Source organism: Struthio camelus, chromosome 3 (genome assembly GCF_040807025.1).
Source record: "Struthio camelus isolate bStrCam1 chromosome 3, bStrCam1.hap1, whole genome shotgun sequence".
NCBI classification, from domain to species: Eukaryota; Metazoa; Chordata; class Aves; order Struthioniformes; family Struthionidae; genus Struthio; species Struthio camelus.
This window is the reverse complement of record NC_090944.1, coordinates 115023398-115049256: the sequence shown is the minus strand read 5'-3', so window position 1 is coordinate 115049256 and position 25859 is coordinate 115023398. Positions and strand designations below refer to the sequence as shown.

Genomic DNA, 25859 nt, shown 5'->3' with positions numbered 1-25859 from the left:
CTTTTCCCCCCTCTCATCAGTGGCTTATTGTTGCTTGGTGCTTGTTGTGTGCATATGCATGTGGAGGTAAATTGTTTGGTGTTTCTTTTTCTGCCTTGGGCACTCACGGTCTTTGCTAATAGTTTGCACTACTTGAATCAGCCTAGATGAAAAGCCCTTATTCCATTGTTAAGGAAGAGACGATTCATGAGACAAGAGCGTCTTCCTTCTGTGCTTAATTCATATGTCAGTGCATGCTTTCTTTATCTTTGCTCAGTGACTGCAGACAAGAGAGTACAGTGCAGGTGGTAAAATGCTGTTGCAAAGCACATGAGTTTATCAAAGGACAAAGCTGGTGAATATGGCATCAGCTGTGCTTTATTTCCCTGTAAATCATCTCACTGATTTAATACTGAATTGCCCCCCTGTGATATTTGTTTTGTTAAAACGCTTGTTGCGGTGCTGATCATTGGAGGAAGATTAGACGATGGTAATTCGTTATCAAGGGAATCTAGTATTTAGGTTACCAATAAAGTTATTCTAACTCCCCTTGCTCGTATGACAGTGTTTCACCTGCAGATCCTTGAATTTGTTCCATCTCCTGCTTTTGTCCTGATTAACGTGTGTTTTTTTTGTTCTTTTGTTTTCTCTGTGGGTTTTCTTTTTCGTCTTTAATTTTTCATGGACAAGGGCTTTTTATAAACTTTTGAAAAGTTCTAGGTGAGTTGGGAGCCTGAATGTTGTTTTCTGAGCAAACTGAATTTAAAAGAGCCTAACCAGTCAGTCTCGGGCTCATTAACAAAACTGAACAACAATTAACAAAATATTAGTCTCCATTTTATAAAGAAATGCCAGGCCCATTTGTTCAGCTTGGTAAGAAAGAGCCGTATTCGGGGAAAGGGTATAGAATCATTTTTCCTCTGTTTCATCTGCAAAAATTGTAGCAAACTATTTTGGTGAAGTTCCTCATGCGTGGTTTTTTTTTTTTTTTTTTGCCTTGTGCTTTTATTTCAGCCAAGACAACACCCATTTATACTGCCTCCTATGCATGTCCAGTGTGGAGAGCACTACACTGAAACACATAATTCACAAGGTACTTACAGTGTACATGTACTCTTTAATGGACTTCAACTTTATATGTATGCAAAGAAGCTCCTGCCCCTTATGTCTAGATTTCTAATGCCATCATGGTCAAATGGGAGTTTCTGCTGGAGGAGAACTTGCAGTTTTATAGTTAATGTTGCAGAAAGGCTTCTGTTTAAAGTTCCAGTTTCAGTTTTCAAATTTCTCTGGAATATTTGTGCATGGTTATATGGACCTGAAACTTGGCATTCCAGTCCAGTGAACCAAAAAATAGTTTCTGAGGAAAGTATGATGGCTGCAATCAAAGGCTGTGCCAACTGGGGGCAGAGAGAGAAATGGAATGAGGGAAAAGGAGACAGAAAATGTCTCTTACTGTAGGGAGAATAGTGTCCTGGTCTTTTCTGCTGATTTTCATCAACTTCTCACTGCATTACTATACTTATAGACTTAAGGAGAGTTGCCTACTTTTACCCCCCAACACGAGGTTGCACGAAGTTATTCTGATCAAGACAGGGAATACAGCTGAGCCTCTGAACACCTCAAGTCTCACACCCTTAACCACACCATCTTTTGAAATACCTGTTGTCCAAATCTGTAGGCTGTGTTCTCTGCAGTTCATGAGAGGTACAGCTGAAGTGCTCTCACCAGCAGAGGAGCTCTTAGGCCATACCCAGTAGAGTTTTAGAACAGTGGCTGTATGACTAATTTTAAGGTAGAGTTTGATAATAAATGACTTCTTGCAAAACTTATAGTTCTTTGCATAGAGTAGAAGATATGACTTCGTGGCTAGCACTGTTTTACTATGGAACAGAGGCTGTAATGGGGAATACTTTCAATTTTAGAAGAACTGGAAAGTTCCCTTAGTTTTACCACAGACTTCTCTGTATTGTTGAATAACAAACTGGTGTCAGAGTTTTTGGAGCTGCTATTCCTTTCTTAAAAGGTTGTTGACATGGACAGTCTTGCGATAAAGTCATTCAGTGTGACCCAAGATGACATCTTTGCCCTCTTAAACATCCTTTGCTGAATCATTTAATTTTCTTTCAGCATATCTGTAGAATTTTTTTTTTTCCTGAGTCTTGATCACCCTGCTGTATTGTATTTGAGGTGCCTAAAACCCTGTTGATTAGTCTGAAGTAGGATTTCCAATTCACAGTCATCTGCTACTTTGAGAAATAGAAAGCAGAGTCATCAACAGAAAACACAAGAGATATTTTAGGATTACCTCAGACCAGCAGTGCTGGATTCTTAAGGCAGCAACAGTGAATCCTTCCAGGATGCTGAGGGAGAAGTTGCCTTTGTTCTTTCTTGTCACCTCAGGCAAAAACACTTCCTCTCTTTCCCCTTTCATGTCTCCCACAAGGATCTGAGCTACCATATTTTGCTAACTGTCAGGAGTGTTTATGTCAGTAGCTTTGCTTTAGTTCAGTATCAGTGACTCAAGGATGCTCCCAAGACCAAATGTTCCTTGCAGTTGTACACTAAGCTGCTTCTTTAATCATTGATGCAGAATGCATTTGAAGTTTTGATGACATTGAATGAGTCCTTGCATGTTACATTGTCCTCATCTTTATCTCTGCTCTACGCAGACAGCATTTTCCATGGAAATGAAGAAACTTTCTACGGTAGGTCTCAGACCAGTCTGGACAGGTGTCCAATGGACTTCAGCTACCTGAATGGTAATGGACCCAATGGAAGTGTATGCAGCACCCACAGCATGAACTCCCTTAATCGCTCACAGAACTTCATTCAGGCATCTCCGATGTCCTCCAACCTGAGCATCCCTGGAAGCGACATCATGAGAGCTGATTATATCCCCAGCCACAGACATAGTGCAATCATAGTACCATCTTACCGGCCAACTCCAGATTATGAAACTGTCATGAGGCAAATGAAGAGAGGGGTGATCCAGATGGATAGCCAAAGTCAGTCTTTGAGGAATCTCAATATTGGAAACACACATGCTTACAACCAGCCGGAAGACCTAGTTTACAGTCAGCCTGAGATTCGAGAGAGACATCCTTACGCTATGACTTATGGGCCCCAGGGTGGTGGCTATAACAAACCTGTTGCCCCCTCTGACCAAATGAACCCTAATAACACTGTGCAAAATAAGACAGCAGCCAGTGCCATCTCACACACTGTTAGCACACCGGAACTGGCTAATATGCAGCTGCAAAGCAGCCAGAATTACAACACTGCTCATATGTTAAAAAATTATCTGTTCAGACCCCCGCCTCCATATCCACGCCCACGTCCTGCCACCAGCACCCCTGACCTGGCCAGCCACCGGCACAAATACGTCAGTGGGAGCAGTCCTGACCTGGTCACTCGGAAGGTCCAACTCTCAGTAAAGACGTTCCAAGAGGACAGCTCACCGGTCGTCCGCCAGTCGCTGCAGGAGGTCAGCGAGCCCCTCATGGCAGTGAAGCATCATGCAGCTGTGAACAAGCGCCATAGCTTGGAGGTCATCAGCAACATGGTACGTGGTATAGAAGCCATGGCATTAAAAACTTTAAATGCCCCTCTGCCACGCAGGAATACTTTGCGAGAGCAGGTGCAGCCAGAAGAGGCAGTTCAGATGGGACATGAAGTTCAGCAGGTTCCTCATTATCATCATAAAAAGACATTCTCCGATGCCACAATGCTAATACATAGCAGCGAAAGCGAAGAGGAAGAAGAAACTGCAGAATCTGTGTCACAGATAACAGCCCTTCATGAGAACATGGAATATAGCGCTCAGTTACAAGCTGCCTTGGCTAGAATACCAAATAAACCTCCTCCAGAATATCCTGGGCCTCGTAAAAGTGTCAGCAACGGAGCTCTGAGGCAGGACCACGTTAGCGTTTCTGTGGCTGTTGCCAGGGCCAAGGCCATGAGGCCGGGGCCGTCCAAGGCCATTAGTGTGTCTCGAACTGATCAAATGGCTATAAACGGGTCTTCGCTTGGGCCCTCTATCTCAGAGCCTGACCTCACAAGCGTGAAGGAGAGGGTCAAGAAAGAGCCTGTCAAGGAAAGGCCCGTGTCTGAGATGTTTTCTATTGAAGACAGCATTATAGAAAGAGAAATCATGATGAGGGTAAGTGCCTCCCTCTGTTGCGGTAACTTCTTGAAGCTTGGTAATCATATGGGGTTTTTTGCGTACCAAAAAACTGTTGGTTCAGTAAATTAGGAGTAGCATGCAAATGGGAAAGTGTTGATTTGCTTAACGTTAGGAAATGCAGTGTTAAGTGTCACTTAAAATTTGGTTTCAGGGATCCGTGTGGCCACTGGAAGGGGTTGATCCCATGTATTCTCACTGGACTTTTCCGCTGCTTCCCTGTGGTTATCACTCAGGTGTCTGTGCTGCTGGCCGGATCGGCGGCTGATCTGGGTGATCCTGCAGCCACGCTGGCAGTAGTGCCAGCAAAAGGGAGGGCAGCAGATCACGCAGCTGGGTGAAGAGGGGGCCAATCACAAAGCATCCGCTTAAGGTCTGCTCCCTTCCCGCTTCAGCAGATTTGAGAGCAGAGGGAGTCTGAAATGTGTTTGCCGAGGTGAATGGAGAACTCTGGTTTGGCGGTAGGATTTTATTCCTTCTTCCCAGGGATGTAGAATCAAGTATTTCATCATAGATAACATAATGGAGACTCTGAGGGGTTTTTTTGTTTGTTTTGTTTTGAGGTATCTGTTTGATTGCCTTTCCTGCCGCTTTCTATAACACACGATTTTGCCAATAACAGTGACCTGATACCTAATTACAGAATCAGAGAAAGCAGAGGCTGGGTGGTTGAAGATCTGTTTGTTATTTATTTGCTTATTTATTTATTTATTTATTTTCCTCCTTGCTCACATACTCACGTGTGAGAAATAGGGTCCTTTTAAGCCCACAACGAATTTAGAATAAAAAGTATTTAAAGACTTCAGTCCTGCCCTGTGCAACAGAAGGAATATGAGGGATGTTTGCGTTGCAGTGACTTATTTGTGTACTTGATGTTACATGTCGGGAAGTGCAACTGCAGTCACAAAGTCAAGCATGTGTCATGATTCTTTTTTCAGAATTTAGGCCTTACACAACACCGTTGCTGAAAAAAATTCATGAAACATCCAAATGAGCCAGAACAGGAAAGAAATTGTTTGCAGTGTGCTAGATTACTGACTACTTAGATTTAAATACCACTGAATAGTCAGAGCATTTTTCTAAGTTATGTATAACGCTTCTTGTTCACTGTTGATTCTTGCTCTGATGTAATGATTGGCAATCAAACTTGTGCCACTCAGTTATATTGTGGCAAACTGAATTTAATCCATACAGAATCTTAAACTTTAAATATAAAATAGATGTCTGACTATAAAACGTAATCTTTCATGTATGAATTCTGCAGAGATAGGATGTAACGGCAAGTGTATATATGTTTTTTTGACCTTTTGGGGGAGTGAAAGCACAGTGAGAAGCAGGATCCTAAAGGATTTTAGGATGCAACTCAAGGTGAGAAGAGAGCTCAGAGATGTTATTTGAGTTCTCGTCCTCTGCATAATCATTCAGATCAGCCTTTGCTCATTCTTTCAGTATATACGTTTTGGTAATTTTTTTTGGAAAGTAGGTGGGTGTTCTTAGCATTAAGCTTTTAAAGTGGTTTCAGGCTTGTTCAGGACTCTTAAGATGTGTAAACCCTTCTTTTACCACAGGAATTGCATACCATACCACCTGTAATTCAGAGAGCTTGATCTTTTAAACACGAACTTTCTATTTTACTTTTTAAAATAAAGATTAAAAAAAATCCTTCCTTTTTCTGCTTTCTGAAAACCTAATAGGAATTTAAAAAAGAAAAAAAAAGCAGAGTGTTTTGGGATTTTGTTTTGCTTTTTATGTAGCACTTGGGAGGAACCCATTCAGGTTCGGTAGCATGTTTCCAGGAGCTGAGCTTGGCCTGTTTGGTAGCCACAGCCTTCATACGCGTGCTGTGAAGCAGGCCTCCCTTGTGCACAGCTTTCCCTCCAAAATAGGCAGGAAAAACTATCAAGGAAACAGAATAAAATATTTCTCATTCTGTTCCCTCTGGAGATTGTCTGTCTCTTTTCTTAATGCTTCAGCCCCCAGTGGCGTAAGGACTTAAAAGTGACTGTATCAGAACACTTCTCATTTTAAGTATTAACATTGCAGAAGAGAAACAGCTATCCTGCATTTTACTTTTTGTTGCAAAAGATTGAAATTATTGCTTTTTAAAAGATGCCACACGTATTTTGGCTATGGCAGTGCTCCTTTAACATCACAGGGTGATGCTTTGTGTGTCCTACATTCAGAATTATGTTTACAGGAAAACGCTCAAGATTGTATTTGTATGTCTTTTGATGGCATGTAAACTGCATTATACACTGGAATTGCTTCTTTGAAATTAAAATTCTGCGCTCATGTAGGAGCAGGCCTGTGAGGAATAACAGGAAGAATAGAGGTTGTATTTGAATTTACGATGCTAATGGTGATCATCTGCATTCCTTGGCCAGAGAGTTGCAGATTTTGGAGATTAAAAAAACATTCCAGCATTTTACTGGCATTATAAATAATCACACAGAGATGAAAACGTGCCTTTTCTTGCCAAAAGAATCTAGAAAAGCAGAAGATGGCAGGCCTGGAGGCCCAGAAGAGGCCCTTGATGTTGGCAGCGCTGAACGGGCTCTCGGTTGCTAGGGTTCCCGTGCCGGAGGACAGCCAGGATGAAGTAGCCAAGGTGCCAATGGATGAGAGGGTAAGATGGAGGCTTCTGAAATGCTGCTCATTCCTTTTCTTCCTAGCAGCATCGAGTTTCCAGGATACTAAAATTTCATTTAAAGCGTGAAACCGTTTCTCACATAACTGTCCTCAGAGCTGTTAGTGGCAAAGGTCTGCGGTTAACACTGATGCATCTTTGGATGTTAAACAAAATGTTAAATGGGTTTAACATTTACTGAAGTCAGTGAAAGTTGAGGCTGCTCAGCATTTCACGTGACTGTTCAATGTCATACAAGATCAGGCTGTAAATCTAATATTTTGTACGTTTTCTACTTGATGAGGGAGTCTTTCCATAGTGATCTTCATTAGATAACATTCTTCATCTTTTGATGAAAACTAACAGGTTCAGATAATGTCTCTAATTAAATAAAAAAAACCCATATGTCTTAATGTTTGCACATGTGCATGCATATGGAATTTCAGAAATTAAAAACAGTTACTGGCGTTAAGATTTGCAAGATATTTGCAAAGAATCTTTCTTTCTGGCTTTCTGAATTGAGTTTTGCAGACTTAGTGTCTGGTATGCAGATGACAGAATATGCCCTTAGTTTGTACGTATGTGGGGTTTTATATGACCACAGAAATTGCATGCACGCCGGCTAGGCAGTATTTTGAAAATGTGGACCACATTACACTTCTCACAATGAAGTCTCTTTCATATAAAGAGAAATTTAAAATAGCTTTACAAGTATTTATTGCGGTGACAAATTTATACTGAATCAGGATTATATTTATCATGCTTTTGCTTTTCCTGACATCAAAATGTTAAAAATGTGAAGGTACAAAGCAGAAATGTAAAATTTGCTGATGGTTTCAGCTAGCAAAAATAAAGGGAGTCATATTTCCTTAGGTAACTGCAACTGACAAGAGAGTAAGAGAATATTATGGTTATATATTGAAATTTATAGAACTGATGCACCTGGTCTAGCGGTAAACATTCTCCTAGGAAAGGCTAATTGATTGGTATTCCTTTCTGTTAAATCGTAGTGCAAAATCTTGAAGAGGAAGTTGGAAGAGGGGATGGTGTTTACAGAATACGAGCAGATTCCAAAGAAAAAGGCAGATGGGATCTTCACCACTGCTGCCTTGCCTGAAAACACTGAGCGCAACCGTATCAGGGAGGTTGTTCCTTATGAAGAGAACAGAGTCGAGCTGGTGCCAACCAAAGAAAATAATACAGGCTACATCAATGCTTCGCACATAAAGGTAAAAGCTTTCTTGAAATTTGCATCGCAAATGAAAGCGCATTAGGGCTTTGTTTGTATATCTGGATGCACAGCAGAGTTTTCTGTAATTCTGGAATTTGTGGAAAGGTAACTCAATCAAAACAGAATGCATCACCGTACCTTTATGTCAACATGTGCATCTCTAAATTCCCAGATCAATTAACATGCATGAGTTGATTTATTTGCAAGAGCTTTGGAAGTCATTTTAGGGAGGCATCCTACTTTTTTGTGCCCATTTCTGCCAGCTGCTTATGAAATGTCTCAATCAGTTAATGTAAAAAATGCCACATTTCTTAAACCTCATGAAAATGAGTTAGATCAGCCCCAGTGCCATACAGCTGGCACAACCCTATACCTGGAAGAAAGACGCAGCAAAAAGTAGGGGTAAGGGTGTTCTGCTCCCAGAGAGGAGTATAGTCAGGGTTTCCACTAGTGGAAGTTTTCAGTAGAGATATTCGGGTGGTGGGAAACTTCATGTGCGCAGACAATACATGTTGTGATTTATCAATCGCAGTAGGCTTGCAGGTCACGCTGGGACTAGAGCAGCCAATCTGGTTCCTAGACCAGGTCCTTGCCACTGACCAGTACAGCCTAACAGAAGTACTATGCAAGGTTTGACTGTGAGATCATTTTCTCCATTACTAGTGTATAGGATTTATTTTTAAAAATCAGGCATGCAGTTCCATGCATGCAGTGCCATGTCCAAAACAACGCATGCAGCCCTGTGAGTAATGCATGTTCACATAGATATTGCAGTTGTATATGTAAATAACAAATTTCTTCCTGGTATCGTGGGAGCTGAGTGTGTGTGTGTGTGTATATATATATATATGTGTGTTTTTTATATATATATATTTTGCCTTCATAAAGAGAACACCATATGTCCGAGATCCCTATAATTCTGTTTGGCTACAACATTAGACTCTTATGTTTCAAAATAAGTTTCTGTCAAAATACTTCAGATTTCTGTTTGGTAATTCAACGTAGGAACTATTTAAGGTATGATCTGACTCTGCTTGTTACTTACAAACGTAGCCAGTTTTAATGGTGAACTGTCTTGCAGTGGCTGCAGATGCTTGTCTTTCTTTAAGCTTCAAATGACTATTTGTGGAGTCCTTTGCGGGCTTCTGCGCTGCCCTAAGAGAAGTAACAGCACCCTTCTCTCTTAGACGACAGATTCTATTGCCAGAGAGGGCTGTCTGCCTTTTCTCATTGTCAAAATCCAAATTAAAAAGTAATAATTGAAAAAATAATAAATAAAACATCCAGTTAATTTATATTTTCCTGGAATAAAGTCCTTTTAAGCTTAAAGAGAATTGTTGGCCTCCTTGGTTGTGATTTACAGTGTTAAATCCTGTTGATCCAAAACAGTTTTCTAAACCAGGATCCTGGCAGGTTGTCACTTCTCTACCGTAGCCTGGTAGGTTGTAGATACTGAGTTTTTGCATAATCAGACATTGCTAGGATGATGTATTTCCGAACCCAAAATTTTTCATCTACTTTGTGGGAGGACAAAAAAAAAAAAGATTCCTAGCATCAATTGTGCCCACAAGGCAGTGCTAGCCAGAAAAGAATTTTCCCTGGCCAGTTATGAGTCCACATTTTACCTCGCATGTCATTGTTGGACATGCACTCGTTGCACGTCCGTAGAGCACCCAGGAACACGCACAAATGTTTTAGTGTATGACAGTGGCTCTTGCCAGTGTTTTCCTCTCGCGCTCCAAGCGGCGGTTACGGAAGCCAAGCAGATGTTCTTTTGCTTAGAAGGTGAAATCGCATCTGTGAAATTTACCTCCGTAGGACACTGTGTGTGTTTGCAGCCCAATATTCAATTTTTAATATCCTGCAGTCAAGGCACTAGAATGCAGTAAACATTCCAGGCATCACATTCCCTCCGGACTATTTATGGTGCTTTCATATTGTGTGCCAGGAGGCTGGATATTTGGACCAGAAGTCAGTAGACAAAGAAAACTCCTATATCATCCTGATAAGATCCATGCCTGGAGGGTTCCAGCTCCCACCACTCAGTCTGCGAGCCCTGCAGTTTTTCACTATTTCTCCGCTTATGTACCATCGAGCTTTGCCGTTATGATACTGAGATTGTCATCTATACCAGACTCAGGAACCATAACTGAATTTATGGACTATGGAAAAAAGAGGGTTTTTAAGACCACTGCATTTGATTGCTTGAGTCAGACCAGCACTAACATAAAACGCTCAGTAATATTATATCAACACACATGACTGTACACCACTATTCAAGTGCTAGACCAGATCCAGGTTAGTGCTGCGCAGCTTGTATTTCCATATAGTACAAGAATTTCAGGAGTTTGTTGGCATTGGTCTTGGAGATTTTAATAATCAGTCACAAAGGAGAATAGTGTGTAGAACGAAATAAGAAAATGAGCTAGATGTAAAGGGCTGAAAACCTTTCTCAATGCAGTGAAAAGCTGATTACCATTCAAATGCTGGACTAATTACAGGTACAAAAAGCAAGCAGCTCAATTTAATGAACAGCTGTTTGAATAACAAATACATTGATTCTATTTCTGAAAATGTATTCAAAGACCTCTACCTCAAACACAGTATATAGTTAAACCTGTCAGAATTATTGATTGCTCCTTATAGCATTGTCCGCCAGCACCTTGCTATTTATGGATGTGTCAGCACTTCTGCTGTAAATTTTTTTCTCTGGGATTTATAACTTTGTTGTGAAAAGTGGCTCTGGGCTAACATGTAGAATTAGAAGATCTTAGTCTGAGAAGGAAAAATATTCTAACTTCTCAAAATAATTACTTCATCTGGTCTTGCTTTTAACTGGTAAGCATTTTTTAAAATGATATTTAGCAGCTCTAAAAGTGTTGTGCTTCCTTATACCTAAAGCTTTGAAAATTTATATGTAAACCTTGCCTGATGTATAGCAAGTAACTGATCATAAAAATAATAGACTTTTACAAGCAAAAGTGAGAATTTTTTTTAACTGCCTAAGTCTGAAGATCTACCTCAGTCAGGTAAATGATATAGTGTTTTACATGAGTTAACTCCAAGGTAATGCTGGGTCTGCTCAAGGTATTACATAGTCTATAGTATGTAAATCTTTGCTTCAGTGCTTTAAAAATTATTTCATCATGTGTTGCCATGCAAATATGTAGATATTTCTGCAAGGTGTGCTTGGGTCAGTTATGTGTTGGGAAATAGACTTGAATGACTACGGCTTTAGATAATTCTGAACTTCATCTGGCATTTGAAGGCTATTTAGTATGCTGGATTTACTCTATAGAAGATTGCAGCCTCTAAACTGAAAAAAACCTGAGGTGAGGGAGGAAGAGAAACTTGAAATGCAGCCTGACGGTCTGTCTTGGTTGCATCAGTAGCTGGGAACAGGCCGATGGGATCTCTGTGTTCGGTACCACGCATGGGCATAGCTGCGCGAGCTGGGGACAGCGTTGGCCATGGCTGTAACGGTGATCGGCGTAGTAAGATTCTGTTTAAGAAATAATTTTTTGCCTGAGCAGAAAATAGAGCGAAGCCATAGTCGGCAGAGACCTTAGCTTTCCTGGTGCAAAATGCTGTTGACGTTCAGGCTTTCTACACAACTGGGTGTTGTTTTGCAGCCATGCAATGCCTTTTAAAAGCATACAGACATTTTTCTCTGGTGCTCAGTTTTTATTTCACTGTGGGTCTGTCATAAAGCCCTGGGAAGTCAGTCAGCTGCATATTTGTACTTAAGCGACTTAAGTCCTCTCAGAAACAAGGCCTTAAATAAATGTTTTCCTTTCATCTGTGTGGTCCAGATGCAATGGCAAGAAAAACAGATGACATTTTGCTCGCAGCACTATGTTTGTGGGATTCACAAAAGGACTTGGAAGCACCAAAGACTGTGTTTTATTAGAGTTGCTATTACGAAAAAGATGGTTCTTGTTCAAAATTTTGAACCACATTAAAGGAATAAGAATTAAAGGTTTCGTGATAGTCTCTTATGTGTAACGGGCAGTTCTGGCACAGGCACTGCTGACAATTGGGGCGCTGACTGTATATCCTCTCTCCCTTACTCCCAGGTTACAGTAGGTGGGGAAGAGTGGCACTACATTGCCACCCAAGGACCTCTGCCACACACGTGCCATGACTTCTGGCAGATGGTGTGGGAACAGGGGGTGAATGTGATAGCCATGGTCACAGCTGAAGAGGTAGGTAAAACCACAGAAAGCAGTTCTTTCTGATGGGAACAGGTCTCCTGTTATCATCGCTTCCCACTCCAGTAACCTGTTTTTCTATCAACAGCCCTTCTTCCTCTTATTCTCTTTGAACGTTTGCTTGTACTGCTGTAGTGTTATATTTTGCAACTTTCTAATGTTCAGTTTGGCAAGTACTGAAGTGAAATGAGAAGAACACCCCCTTTCTACCCCCCTCCCCCCTTCATTTCAGTTTGGCCAAACAAAGCAAAGATATTTCCACTGCAGTCTGAGAGCCCTGAGCTGCCCCTAGTTAAAATGACACAGATTTCCACTCCGTCCAAGGCCAGCTCTGCATACCGTCACTCTTATCAGCTGAAAAGAGACCAGAAGCTGTTGTTTCCGTAGAAGTATCCATTAGAATAAATCTTTTTATTCGTATGCCAAGCAAAACAGTTATTTCTATTGTAATCCAAGAACTATGTGCTACGTTATAAAACCTGGCACCCGTTGCTAACATCATGTTCAGCTTTATGCCTGGTTACTTTTAACAAACACAGCGGGTGCCATACCACAACAAGTCACTATCCAGTTCCTGAGACTGATCAACAACAGATAGGTAAAAGCTGCTGAGAAGAACCTCTTTCCCTATTGAAAGGGGGGGGCTTCCCAAGAAGGAGAATACTTCTTGGGCTGCTGTAGGCAGTAGTCGACTTTTGCCCTGAGGTAAGAGTTTGTTCTTCCTGTTTCTAATGAGTCTGTGTTACCTATGCAAATATTAATCCTTTTCTCATTCCCACTTCTTAGGCTTGGAAATATGTTATGGCTGAGAGTTTCAATGGGTACTTGCTTTACTTCTTGGGATGCTGCTTGCTCTTCTCTTTGTTCGGAAGAGGATAAATAAGAGAACGCGGCTTACCTGCAGAATTTTATGCCCTGTGTGTAGAGAACTATAACTACAACAGTTAAAGGCTATATTTTTCTTTTTTTCATTTTATTTTATTTTTATTTTTTTGATTAAGGAGGGAGGAAGAAGTAAGAGTCATCGTTACTGGCCTAAACTGGGCTCTAAGCACAGCTCAGCCACTTATGGGAAGTTCAAGGTGACGACCAAGTTCCGCACCGACTCCGGCTGCTATGCGACCACGGGTCTGAAGGTCAAGCACCTCCTGTCTGGACAGGAGAGGACTGTGTGGCACTTGCAGTATACCGACTGGCCAGACCTTGGATGTCCAGAAGAAGTCCAAGGCTTTTTATGTAAGACTTCTTAACTTTCATGAGAAAAGACATTAAAAGAAAAGTTTGCTCACACTGGATTCAGTTCGCTGTACCTAGTTAGAGCTGGGCTTGATATTAAATAGCTTTTGCTGTGACATATAGAGGTTTTGCTGTGATTTGCAAAAAGAGGTGGGAGATAAGATAGTTGAGGATCACAGTCCTGAAGGATCTGACATACCAAGAGTCAAAAAGAGTGTCAGCCACAGTGCTAAAGCCTCGTGAAATTTTAAATTAGTGGGATACCTCCAGTGGCTGATCTGTCAGTGTAAGTCATTGCCACTTTCCAGCTACCTAATGATTAGGCTGCCATACAGATGTGGTTAGGGGGGCCTGGGTAAGACAGTCTCAGATATTAGTGAAATATGGCACAGCTCCCCAGTTTCATAGGAGGCCCTGAGAGCTAGCAGCCAGTCAGTATTTGGTAACCCAGATGCTTTGGACCTACTGCACAGGAGCAGAGGCCTCCATCCCATGCTCAGTAAGTCTGAACTTGCTGCCGAGGCAGTGTGGACGCTTCTAACCATGTTAGGCAATGCTAAGAGCTTTCCCCGTTAAATATTGGTTCTGGTTCATGTATTTCTGAAAATACAACTATTGTATTCGTCTCTAATGACTTAATAATGTTTCCTACTCCTTACCAAATAATCAACATTACTATATTAAGTAATAGGAGTTCAGCCATTATTTAACCAAAGCCACCAGTGCTGCGGTGGTGTGTAATGCAGAGATCCTTAGGTTGTCAGTAAAGGAGAGTGTACGTAGTCTCTGACACTGATGCGCTGGAGATACCATCTGAGTTCTGAAAAAGGTCTATAGCCACAGCAGTGTGGCTCTGGGGGAGCCAAGTCCTCTCTCAGAAAGGCCCATTAGTTCCACTTCACTGTAGACACAGCTACATTGCTGTAGTGCCTCGCTCTTGTTTGCATGGTATAAGCTTAATATAAATCACATGTGCTTCTTTTTTCCCAGCTGCTTTTTCTCCAGGGCAGAAAATAGAAATAATATTTCAGCTTTGGCAAAGGAGTTGCAAAGGGATCTGCCTTGAAGGCAAAACTATTCAGTTTGTTCTCCCTGCCCAATTTCTAGTTTGTTTTTTTTTTGCTTTGTTTTTCTTACCAAACCCTGTAGCTGTGGTTGGGCACGGGGGTAACTGGAACAGGATTGTCCGCGCTTCCTCTGCCCGTTGTTTGCCACCAGTACAATTGCATTTCAGAGTGTGGTTTAAAATGATGCTTTTCTGGTGCTGGTAGGACTCCAGGCACAGCCTGCCTGTGTCACAAGGACTGCTCGGCTGCAATGCCGTGCCGTAAGAAGTCAGGGCAGGAGAGTTTGCCTCAGATCTCAGTACCTGACTTCCCACCAAGACTAGTGGGATGTTAAATGTCTCAGTAAGAGTTATGTAACTGGATATGCCTTTCTGGATCTGGTCCTTCATTTCTGAGGTGCTTCTAGACTGTACTGGAATAATATGTAGAGATCACAACCTGAGTTACAGTTTGTAGTGTCTTTAGCTAAGCCGGTGGGCTCCCAGCATATGAGACTCTGTGCAGTTTGATGGTAGAATGCCTTGTTATGGGCAATGCTAGAATAGTTACATAAGATAACTGTTCTTGGTTCTTACACTTTCTAGACTGCATGGAAAACAGACAGCGAGCCCCCAGAAGGGCTCATAACTGTAGAGAAACAAAGTCTGAGCAGAGAGATGGGTGACATTCTCCCTCCTCCCTAGAAGAAAAAGGGAGGGTAAAAAAGGGCAGATGGATGCTCACTTCCGATCTGATATTGGCTTTGACAGGCAGTAGTTTCAAAGGGACTTAGCTGTTGTTTTGATCCCGGCCTGCTAATAGCAGGAATTGCTGTAAGTAATGTCTAGAATCATCTGCTCAGGGGACCTGGAGATTTGCAGAGGGGAAAACAGAATTGAATTTTTTAAAAGAACTATTTAATTTGAAGGAGCAAACTCCCAACTAATAATTGACACCCAGCTGGTACTTGCTGGATTCGGCATTGTTCAGTGTACACGGGCCAAAATAATTAGTATGTTGTAAAAAAAATAGTAAATTATTGCCATTTTGACAAAAAGTGGTTTTCCATATTTTATCCAATTTTTATGTTTAGCTGTATAGATTTCTGCAAGCTTGTCTGCGATTTATCTTGCAGCTTATTTGGAGGAGATACAGTCGGTGCGTCGCCATACCAACAGTGTGTTGGACAGCAGCAACAACTGCAACCCTCCTATCGTGGTTCACTGCAGTGCAGGGGTAGGAAGGACCGGCGTGGTTATCCTAACAGAACTGATGATTGGGTGCTTGGAGCATAATGAAGTAAGTGGGCTTCTCCCTCATGACAAACCCTGCCTTCTTTCCTTAGCTAACTAGCTAAATTACTTTCTTTCTAGTGCTTTTGTGAAGCAAGGGCCTTAAATGCAACAGGCAGAGATTTCCCATGGCAAGTTACTTGTTGCAGGTGGCTACTGGGTTGATTTTATGCATTTTTATTAATATTAATTTAATGCATTCAAAATTAAGGCTTCTTTCTCTCTGTTAAGAATGTAGTCTAAGTCGTACCTGTGTTTAATTAACAGTCCAGAGACAGCATGTCCATGAGGACAGCTTGAGAGAGGCTAGAGAAGAATGTCAACTTCCAAGCTCTTTTAACTAATGTTTTCTGTTCTCTAAACTTACTGTGTAGACTTCTTTCTCGCTCTTGTACTTTCTCTCATGTCATTTGGAAAAAACCTCATCTGTGGCTTTAAAAAAAAAGTGTGTGTATGTGGTGGGGTGAGTGCTAAAGAGCTACAGCCAGTATTACGAGACTAGTCTTACATTCTGGAGCAATGTTAAGAAGAACAGCATTGGCAGAGTAACTGGGTGTAGCTACTTGCTTTTCCTCTGTGTCCTTTGTCCCTGGGGAGCTGTCCAGTAAAAACACCACATCCTCAACAACAGTGCGCCATGCAGTTCCAGCCTGTGCAAAACAGCTATTGAAGCGGGGGTTTCTGTTGCAAAAGGAAGTGCTCGGAGATGAAAACCTCCTGTAGAGATAAGAATACAGCAAGAGCCACAAACTGTTGCATATTATCTGTCCCTCCCAGTAATCATCCACTGGATGAGTTGCTTGCAGTGTAGGGACCACTGGATGTACATACCTGAAGGAGCAGAAATGCTCACTTATTTTCTGTGTTACCATAAAGTTATGGACGGGAGCCTTTCTGTGCAAGGTGCTGAACAAAGTGCAACTTTCTTGCTCATTCAGGAAGGTGAGTCCTAGAGGAGACACATACCAGTGAACCTTCCTCTTCTTCAACATTTTTTAAAAAGGATGCAGGGCTTCATTTTGGTTTTCTTTACTCTCTTATCCCCCTGTAGCTTCTTACTGCTCTTTGCTGGGTGAGAAATATTAAATGCAAGACAGATCTGTGTCACAAAGAAGCACCACACTGTAGTTGCAAGTGATCTCCTGAAGATATTGGGCCTATTTCAACCGTGATGAACCTCCTCCAACTTTGGTTGAGCTTCGTTAGGGCTGAAGCTGGCCTGGACAGCTGTATCACAATTTAAGTGTGATTTCTTATTTTTTCATGCTTTTATGTCTTCTTTTTAACCTTAGTTTTGTTTTTTTCACACAATTCCTTTCTTGAGGACAAGGAGATGGCAAGGACAGAAAGGATCCACGCGCACATGGTTTGGAAGTTCTGCAGCCTTCCTGTATCAGCTGAGATTTAGTAACTGCTCCTGTGTGAGGAGTGGCTCTGACTCTCGAGCCTGCTTGTCTTATTTCTCTATGCTCTGGCATCTGGAAATGGCTGCTGCTGTCGTTCACACAGCAGCCACAAAGTCTCTGCGCTCCAGAGGAAATCTGGATAGTTTTAAGATCTGTACTTGAGTTTCTTGTGAGCAAAGTTTAGCTGTGTCTGCTTTACAGTAATGTCCGTATGCTAATGGTGTGCCCAGAACAAATACTAAGCAGTTGTGCAACTCTCTTTGGCCAGCTCAGTTTGTCTGCGGTTTACTAAAGACACCTATTCAGCCAAAAATAGCTGAGTAGCAACTGAAGGTAAAGGAGGTACCTTGACATTTGAGCATGGGGGTGGGGCTTTACAGTCAGAAGAATTCTCATCAATTCACTAGGAGCTGATGGCAGTGCTCACTAATAAGGGATTTTTCTGATGTCTCTTAATTAAAGCATTCCTTTGTCTTGATTATTAGTGGAAGTCATTATTAATGTTAAAGACAATTTTCCTAAAGGGCTTTGTTGCTCGAGGTCGTGCTAAGTTAATATCTTTGGTTTGTTAAAACCAAATTAAAAAGAAAATCTTAACATTTAATTACCAGTTAAGTAGTATGTTTTCAGCTTGCGACAGATTCTGCACTCTGCACAGAGGGTTTTTTCATGCAACAGTTTTACTGTTTTATTTTGAAGTAAGATTACTTGTTGGTTTTTTTTGCCCTGAAATAACATTGCTTATTACTTAAAATGCTTTACAGTCTTACAAATTAGCTGATTTCCTCAAAAGACTTCTAGTAAGTAGATGTACTAATATTAACATCTTAGTGAAACGGAAAAAGGGAGGAAGGTTGAAAGTCCTGATACGGATCTTCTCAGAAAGACTGCAGCAGTGCTGGAACTAGAACCGAATCTCTTGATTTTGAGGTTTCAGATTTAGGTAAAAAGTCTAGGTAAAACTTTTACTTAGGTAAAAGTTTTTAATTAGCTATTGTACAGCTTTAGTTGCTGTGGCTTCTGGGAACTTGCTGGTTGAATCTAAACCTATAGATCTCATTGCAGGAATATATTTTCAGTAGCTTGCTACAGAGTAAGTAATATGTCACATCATTACAACCTTATTGCTGTAGACATGTAGAACAACAAATTAAGTGAGGCTTTACCGACTTTTAGTTCTGACTTGGCACTGGGACGTGAACTAATGATTGCAGTTACAGTGCATCTTCATAGGGGAGATATTTTAGTTTGGATATCAAAAGTGAGTAACATCTTTGTACTGCAAATGCCACCTTAGCAAAGCATTACTTATCTTTTGTAGACGTGAATATTGTGATGAATCTGAATTTCCAGATTCTGCTTTCCTGGAGTAAAATGATTATTAAAGTTGAATATAAATAGGAAGGTCCCACAGGCAAGAGGGGCTTGTGTTTCATTTCTGAGATAAATCAAAGCCTAACCCATTATAAGAAGGTGCAGGAGGTAGTCACGGATTACCATGTGCTACAGGCCTAGTAAAAATCAACTCACTGTCAAATACTGAACCACTGAGTAAGGAACTTGGTCGTGCAGGTTGAAGCTGGCCTGCATTTTTGTTGTAGCTATTCAGGTGAGATCGAGTTCTGCGTGACTTTGCTCAGCGAGAATCGAGTGTCTTGTAATCGCCAGATTTCCCGGTGAGGCGTTCTCCGAGTTAGCTGAGTAAACTGTAAAGAGCTTATGTTTTCCTCTTCGTCCTTTTGAAAATAATACGACATTACTCATCCCAGCTTACACGTCTTTATGCTTGTTGACTCTCTAGAACTGTCCTTTTGTAACGGCTTGTTTTGGGATGTGGTAGACAATTTAGCTTTGTTTTCAGAAATTGATAGTACATTAGTTTGGGCTTGTTTACATAGAACGAGATTCTTAATTGCATAAAAATGTACACAAATGGATATGTGATGTGATTTCTTTATTTACATTTTACTTTAAACTTTCCAGAAATTTTCCACTGGAAATAGACTCCATGTTCAGCAGGCCTCCAGTGTTTAACAGCAATCTTAACTTGTTTTGCTGTCATTGTTGAGGCGTTGTACTTGTAATTTTTCTTATCTTAGCCAACAGACTTGCTAGGTTCCCTGTTCTGTTTCTAGGATGGCAAACTGGCATTACGAAAGTGCAGTTTGTGTTGCTTGATAGAATAAATATTCATCAGTTTTTTTTTCTTACAACACATAAGAAACAACACACAATTGTTACCCCAAAGTAGAGGAGGCTGAGAACAAATTCTCCATTATATCACTCATCCCAAGAGTTGTTACTCATCTTCTTCCTAAAGCTTTACTCCGTAGAAATGTATCCGCCTCACTTTTTTAACAGTCAATTATTTCTATCAGAAGCACAAAAAAAATTGTACTAAAATGATGATGAAAGCATTGTTTTAGTGATTAAAAAGGGGGGAAAAAACTTACTTCATCAAAGGAGCACATATCTTAGTGCTTGCATTTAGTGCCGGAAGAGTAAACTTGTGTCTCCTCCCATCTTGGATCATACTAGACACGCTCTGAATTTGAGCCTGGCGGCTGAGCTCTATGGTTCAGTGATCTCTGAATACCTCCTCCTGTACCTGTTCTAACAAATGAAACACAGAAACATAGTAGTTCTTTTGCTCCCTAAATGCTGGAAATACGATGGTAACACCTAATGAATTTTCCAGGGAATGATGCTTTACCTCACCAGCCCCTCTGTTTCGCACAACTCGTTTTTTGATTCAGACCATTATAAAGGTGCACATGTGTCAGCGTGCTATTTGGGATGATGGGTGCGTTTTTACAGTGGATCTCCTCATCTATCCTCACTTAATGTATTTTGGTTCCTGTTGCAGGGTGGTCTCACAGCACAGTAATGAGTTTCTTTTTGCTGAAACTAAACTGGAAGACATGTGCTAAGAGGGTGCCTAATGTGTCCCAGCTGCTAACAGACATTGAGTACATGGGAACAGACTAGCACTGAATTCAACCCCCTGCAAAATGCGTATTCTGCATATTGGTTCCTCAGTTCCAACTGTTTCACTCTATGGATGTGTTTCTTTTGGAGCATTATTTACCAGTGTAAACTTAGCTGTGGGAGGTCACGTGCCAGGGTTTCTAGATCTTTTAGTGACAGATAGTGACTTCCATTCTCTTTTAGTGGAAGAATTAGTATATTTGCCTGCACTTTAATTTTGTTTGAAGATCCTTTGTTCATATGATCCTGACGCCCACTTGCCACTTGTAAAATCTCTCAGATCCTCCCTCTATGAATGAGTTTGACCACACATCAGAGAGCAGTATGCAAGAGGCTACAGTGCCTATTGATGCACTGAATGGCAGAGTCGCAGCTGAGTTGGCTGTATAAATTTTGCACTACGTTTTCCTAACATATCTAGCCTTGAACCTCAGATAATATGATACACAAGGTTTATTTTACTGAGTTGAAAATGGATGTATTGAACCTGAAACCTCCAAAGAGGAGAAACCCTTTACTAGGTGTTCAGTTGATGGGCTGCTGAGAGGTAGTCGGTGGTACACAACTGGAAGATAGCGTATTTGGTCATTTGCCTATTTGGATCAATTCAGAAATTCCTGTAAACTTCACTGGGAAAAGGATTGGATGCATATGTAATACTGTTTTACTCTTTGAAGCCATGAAAAAGTTTGTGCAAAAAAATTGTAGTATTTCACTACAGTTGGTTATAATTCATTATATTATCTAACTATAATATAGTTCCTTGTGCCAGCTATTTTCTTGTCTTAAAATCAGATAACTGATATTTGAAGTAGTGCTTGTTGGATTTAATGAACTTACATTCTTATATCTTTTTTGCCTTCACTTTACAGAAAGTGGATGTGCCTGTGATGCTGAGACACCTGCGGGAGCAGAGAATGTTTATGATCCAGACCATAGCCCAGTACAAATTTGTCTATCAAGTGCTCATCCAGTTCCTGCAAAACTCCAGACTTATTTAATCTCTTTAAAGATCCCAGACACAGCTTTCTGGATTTGACTGAACCTTGCTGATAAGAGGGGGAACTGCCTTGACAATGTTGTGTGCATATATTGTACTTACTCAAGTTGTCCTGAAAGTAAGCAGTGATTGTTCTTTACTAGCGTCTCCCATGGATTATTTTATACAAGATATAATTTATTTTTCTTGGAATAACTTGTGAATTACTTTAATAACTTGTGAAACTTACGGTAACTTTTGAACTGAACCACATTTGACATGACTGATCTGCATTGTAACATGTTCATAGGGAAAGCAATCCTTTCTAAAGGTTTAATATACTGGCTTTTAGCTTGCTACGTGGTTTATGAAATGAACAGTTCTAGGCTTTTTCTCAGATAAGAATATTGTGTAGTCAAATATGTGGCTTCCATGGTAAAAGTGAGACCTGCTAGATGTCAGCTAGGGTTCTGTAAGAAAGAGGAGAGTCTGAGGACGCAAAATCCTACGGTACGGAGACCCATGCCTCTGCATGAGCAGCAGGGAGAGTTACAGAGGGCTCAAACACAGGTGGTTGTGAGAGCAGAGCGCTCTGGGTGCTAAACTGTTCAAATTTCCCAGAAATTACAGTTTCAGTTTAGTCCTTGAAAGAAGCAATACTGAATCTTTAAACAAGGCCTTTACTATCCTTTGGAGGGAGTCTTAAGAAATGAAGTGTTAGAAATTGTGAAAAAAAAAAAAAGTGTTAGAAACAACCCAGAATAAGATGAGGTCAATCAGTGAGTCTTTCCTGTAACTGTAGTGGGCTGTGGATTGAACAGCAGAGGGATTTCAGCTTAAATAACGCCCCCACCCCACCCCAACACTTTAGTAAATTGTGGTGGAATTCCCACGCTGTTATTTCTGGTGTAAAAGATGGAAAGAAAAGTCCCTGCACTGAGGCTACTCCCTCCTCACGCGACTCCCCCAGTGATGGTTCTCATCTCCGTACGCTGCCATCCTGCCAGCAGTCCTGCTCTTGGCTGAACCTGCTCAGACTCAGTAGTCCTGTAGGATCGCTAGAGAACGGACCAGGCTGGAAAGGAGCCCTGGAGGTCTCTGATCCCAGCCCTGCTCACAGCAGGGCTAACTTCAAAGTTGGATCGGGCTGCCCAAGGCTGTGTCCACTCGAGTTTCAGAAATCTGCAAGGGTGGAGGTTCCACAGCTTCACTGAGCCCCTGTAACAGTCAGTGCTTAGCTATTGTTGTGGTGAAATTATTTCCCCTGGTATCCCTTTCCCAGGAAAATTTAATCTTTTAGTTCCTCATTCCTTTTGCTTAGCATGCCTACCTGCTAAACCCTGGCCCTCTGTCCTCATCTCTGTCCCCTTCCTCTCTGGCAGCTAGTCCCATCCAACCGTCTTTTCTCTCCTTTTTGGGGATCCCCACTCCCCCCCGATTCCTAAACATTTTTGTCCTCCTTCTGCCTCTAGTTTTGCATCCCCTTAATGACCCCTTGGCTGATGGCTTCTGTCTTTGTACTGTCTCTATAGCCTGTGCAGATGAACAGTCTGATGTCCTGGTTTTGTTATCTCCCAATTTCCTACTGTTTTTCTCTTTGCTGGATGAGAGTGTTTACTTCTTCTGAGCATACAGCTGTTACGCCACAGCATTATGGGAAATGCAGTCATTAGCCTTTCTGCAAAGAAAAGCTTCAGCAGTAACAGATGGGATAGGTCAAGTAAAGTATTGTTGGAGCCTGTGGACCAGGAGTTCCCGAACTCCCAAACAAGTCACAGGATCACAGAATTGTTGGAATTGGAAGGGACCTCTGGAGATCACCTAGTCCAACTCTCTTGCTCAAGCAGGCTCACCTGGTGCAGGTTGCCTGGGACTGTGTTCAGTCAGGTTTTGAATATTTCTAAGGATGGAGACTCCACAGCCTTTCTGGGCAACCTGTTCCAATGTTCAGCCACCTTCACAGTGAAGTGTTTTCTTCACTTCAGTTTGTCCCTGTTGCCTCTTGTCCTGTGCCTGGGCACAACAGAGAAGAGTCTGGCTCTGGCTTCTTTACACTCTCCCATCACTTAATTCTACATGTTTATGAGATCCTCCCTGATCCTTCTCTCCTCCAGGCTGAAGAGTCCCAGCTCTCTCAGCCTTTTCTCATATGAGGGATGCTCTGGTTCCTTAATCATCTTAGTAGCCCTTTGCTGGACTCGCTCCTAGAGTTCTATGTCTCTCTTGTACTGGGGAGCCCAGAACTGGATCCTGCACACTGGATCTAGCCTCACTGGTGCTGAGCAGAGGGGAAGGATCACCTCCCTTGACCTGCTGGCAATGCTCTGCCTAATGCAGCCTGGGATACGATTGACCTTCTTTGTCGCAAGGGCACATTGCTGGCTTATGGCCAAGTTGTCCAGCAGGACCCCCAGGGCCTTCTCTGCAGAGCTGCTTTCCAGCCGGCTGGCCCCCAGCCTGTCCTGGTGCACAGGGTTATTCCTGCCCAGGGGCAGGACTTGGCACTTCCCTTCGTTGAATTTCATGAGTTTCCTCTCTGCCCATTTCTCCAGCCAGGTAAGGTCCCTCTGAATAGCAGTGCAACCATCTGGTTGGTATATCAGCCATTCCTCTCAGTTTAGCATCATCTGCAATTGAAAAAAAAAAAAAAAAAAAGTCAGGTGTGTCCTAAAACCTACTGTGGAAACAGATCATAATCCAGCAAGCTTGCAATGCAGTTACTGTTTAAGAGAATCAGAAATACTATGCCTGCTTGTGGCCATCTCACAAGGCTGGTTTTCTAAAATTTCCTTCCTTCTGTTGGCAACAAAGTTCAAGCTTTTGTTGTTGTTCTTGTTTTAAATGTGTATAACCAAGCCATAATAGCTTTAAGTCAATGCATAAAGGCCAAAGCCTATACATGCACCCTCAGCTTCAGTAGGATCGCTAAAGGGACCTACGCACCTACCTTTCCCTAAAATCAGTGGGAGCATAATCTAAGTTTCGGTACTTGAATGCATCCCAAAAGGCATTTAAAACTCCACTGTGTTTTCATTTGGCGCTATGCAATACAGACCTAGTGATACGAGACGAGTTGTGGTGAAAACTTCTAGTTACCAGCAAATGCTTATGAGTTATTTAGCTATAATATCTTGACCACGTTCCTTTTAAGGATCACATGAGCTTTCATTCAACTTCAGTTTTGCTCTAATTTCTTCTGTTGGCTAATGCCAACATGTCTCTTGTTAAATTAGCAGCAACCATTTAAAGTCTTTTCAGCAGCATCTGCATGATAATTGCACAGAGATGCTTTATATCTGGGAAAAAAGCCAAGGAATAAACCTTGAAGCAAAGTGTATTAAATTAGTTATCTCGTTATAGCTTTTTGAATAATTTCCTAATGATGAATTAAGTTTGAACTCAGAGCTGTCAAGTCCCATTGCTCCACTTGGAATTGAGAGGTAGAAAATCAGAGGGGAAAATAATTCTGTGTCTTACTATTCAGCTATTGTTGGTTGAAATGTATACTAGTATTTCCACAGTAAGTGTAGAAAAAGTTATTTCATAAGAGAAAGTAAATAGCTGTGTTTAAAAGGAAGAAAATTAAGCAAATGTCTTTTATACAAAGACACATAAAGGTGTCTTAGAAAAATATTAATTAAAAAATGGCACCAAAAAGCCTTTCCAAATTAAGTCAGTGCCTATTAATGAAGCAAATAAATGGCCATATAGTAAACAGTCATTTCCAATTAACTCCTAACATGGCTGGTATGGTAGATAGAAGGCAGTGTGACTCACTTTTTCCCTTTTATTGTGAAAGAATGATAATTTAAAAATTTTCCTTTCATCTGACTTCAATGTATTTTTCCTGCTAGATTTTATCTTGACTAGATCTGCTAATATCATAAGTGAACTGGGCTGGTGCGTGTCTTCAGAGGTTCCTTTCCACCCCAGCTTGCAACCAAACTTCAGCATGTCAATGTTTTATGATTGAAATCTGATACAGTTTGCAGGGGAAAAAATGAACCCTCTTCTCACTTTGAACCTGTTGTACTTTTTATCAGACCTAAATTGCTTGGGCAGTATTTCCTAACCTTTAGGGAGTGACAGGAAAATGCATTTTGTATCCAATTTCATTAGTCATAGGAATGAAAGCAGGAGACTTAAAGAAACAGGACTGTTTAATTTCTGTCCCACAGACTTAGCAGCAGTGTTTAAACAGAAAAGGAGGACAGTTTTGAGTTGCTATTTGTGGGTTGCATACTTTCTAACATCAAAGCATGGCAATGGGTTGGTTACAAGAAACCATATTCATCCATTTGAAGTAGAGTTTGGATGGAAAAATCTTACAAAAATGCATCGATTTTCTAAGAATGGAGCTGCATCTTGAAAGAGTTTAAGAAACAAACAGGCTTCTCCAAGCCTTGCCAGTTGCACTCCAGCACACTTAGCCTATTTTCCTTCATTTACTTTGTAAGAGAGAACTTGGAGTGGTTGAATAAGTCTGATTTTGGGGTCCATTATGTTTATTTTCCTTTCTCATGCACTTTTTATCTATATTTAATGTTGCTACTAAACAGCTTTTTTTTTTTTTTCTTTAAACTTAACGATGGTATTGAGATTGTTGGCATCACATTTTCGGTTAAAGTTTGTAGTTTGTGGTCTGAGCATTTCATGATTAACACTATCTGGATCAGGGATGG

The 25859-nt window shown here is 41.2% G+C and overlaps 2 protein-coding genes across 10 annotated transcripts in view; one reads left to right on the top strand and one right to left on the bottom strand.

Moving 5' to 3' along the window:
• Nucleotides 1-21906, top strand: part of PTPN14 (protein tyrosine phosphatase non-receptor type 14) — a 117320-nt gene extending 95414 nt beyond the window's left edge. For all 7 annotated transcript variants that reach the window (XM_068939824.1, XM_068939825.1, XM_009668994.2 and 4 more), the window contains 8 exons: nucleotides 994-1072; nucleotides 2652-4141; nucleotides 6645-6788; nucleotides 7799-8017; nucleotides 12096-12224; nucleotides 13232-13466; nucleotides 15648-15811; nucleotides 21071-21906. In XM_068939824.1, the coding sequence (XP_068795925.1) occupies nucleotides 994-1072; nucleotides 2652-4141; nucleotides 6645-6788; nucleotides 7799-8017; nucleotides 12096-12224; nucleotides 13232-13466; nucleotides 15648-15811; nucleotides 21071-21199 (2589 nt within the window). In that variant the 3' untranslated portion in view covers nucleotides 21200-21906. The remainder of the gene's footprint in view (nucleotides 1-993; nucleotides 1073-2651; nucleotides 4142-6644; nucleotides 6789-7798; nucleotides 8018-12095; nucleotides 12225-13231; nucleotides 13467-15647; nucleotides 15812-21070) is intronic.
• A 1828-nt stretch (nucleotides 21907-23734) lies between these two features.
• SMYD2 (SET and MYND domain containing 2) overlaps nucleotides 23735-25859 on the bottom strand; it is a 36188-nt gene continuing 34063 nt past the window's right edge. For all 3 annotated transcript variants that reach the window (XR_011140432.1, XR_011140430.1, XR_011140431.1), the window contains one exon: nucleotides 23735-23804. The gene's annotated coding sequence lies outside the window, so the exon portion shown is untranslated. The remainder of the gene's footprint in view (nucleotides 23805-25859) is intronic.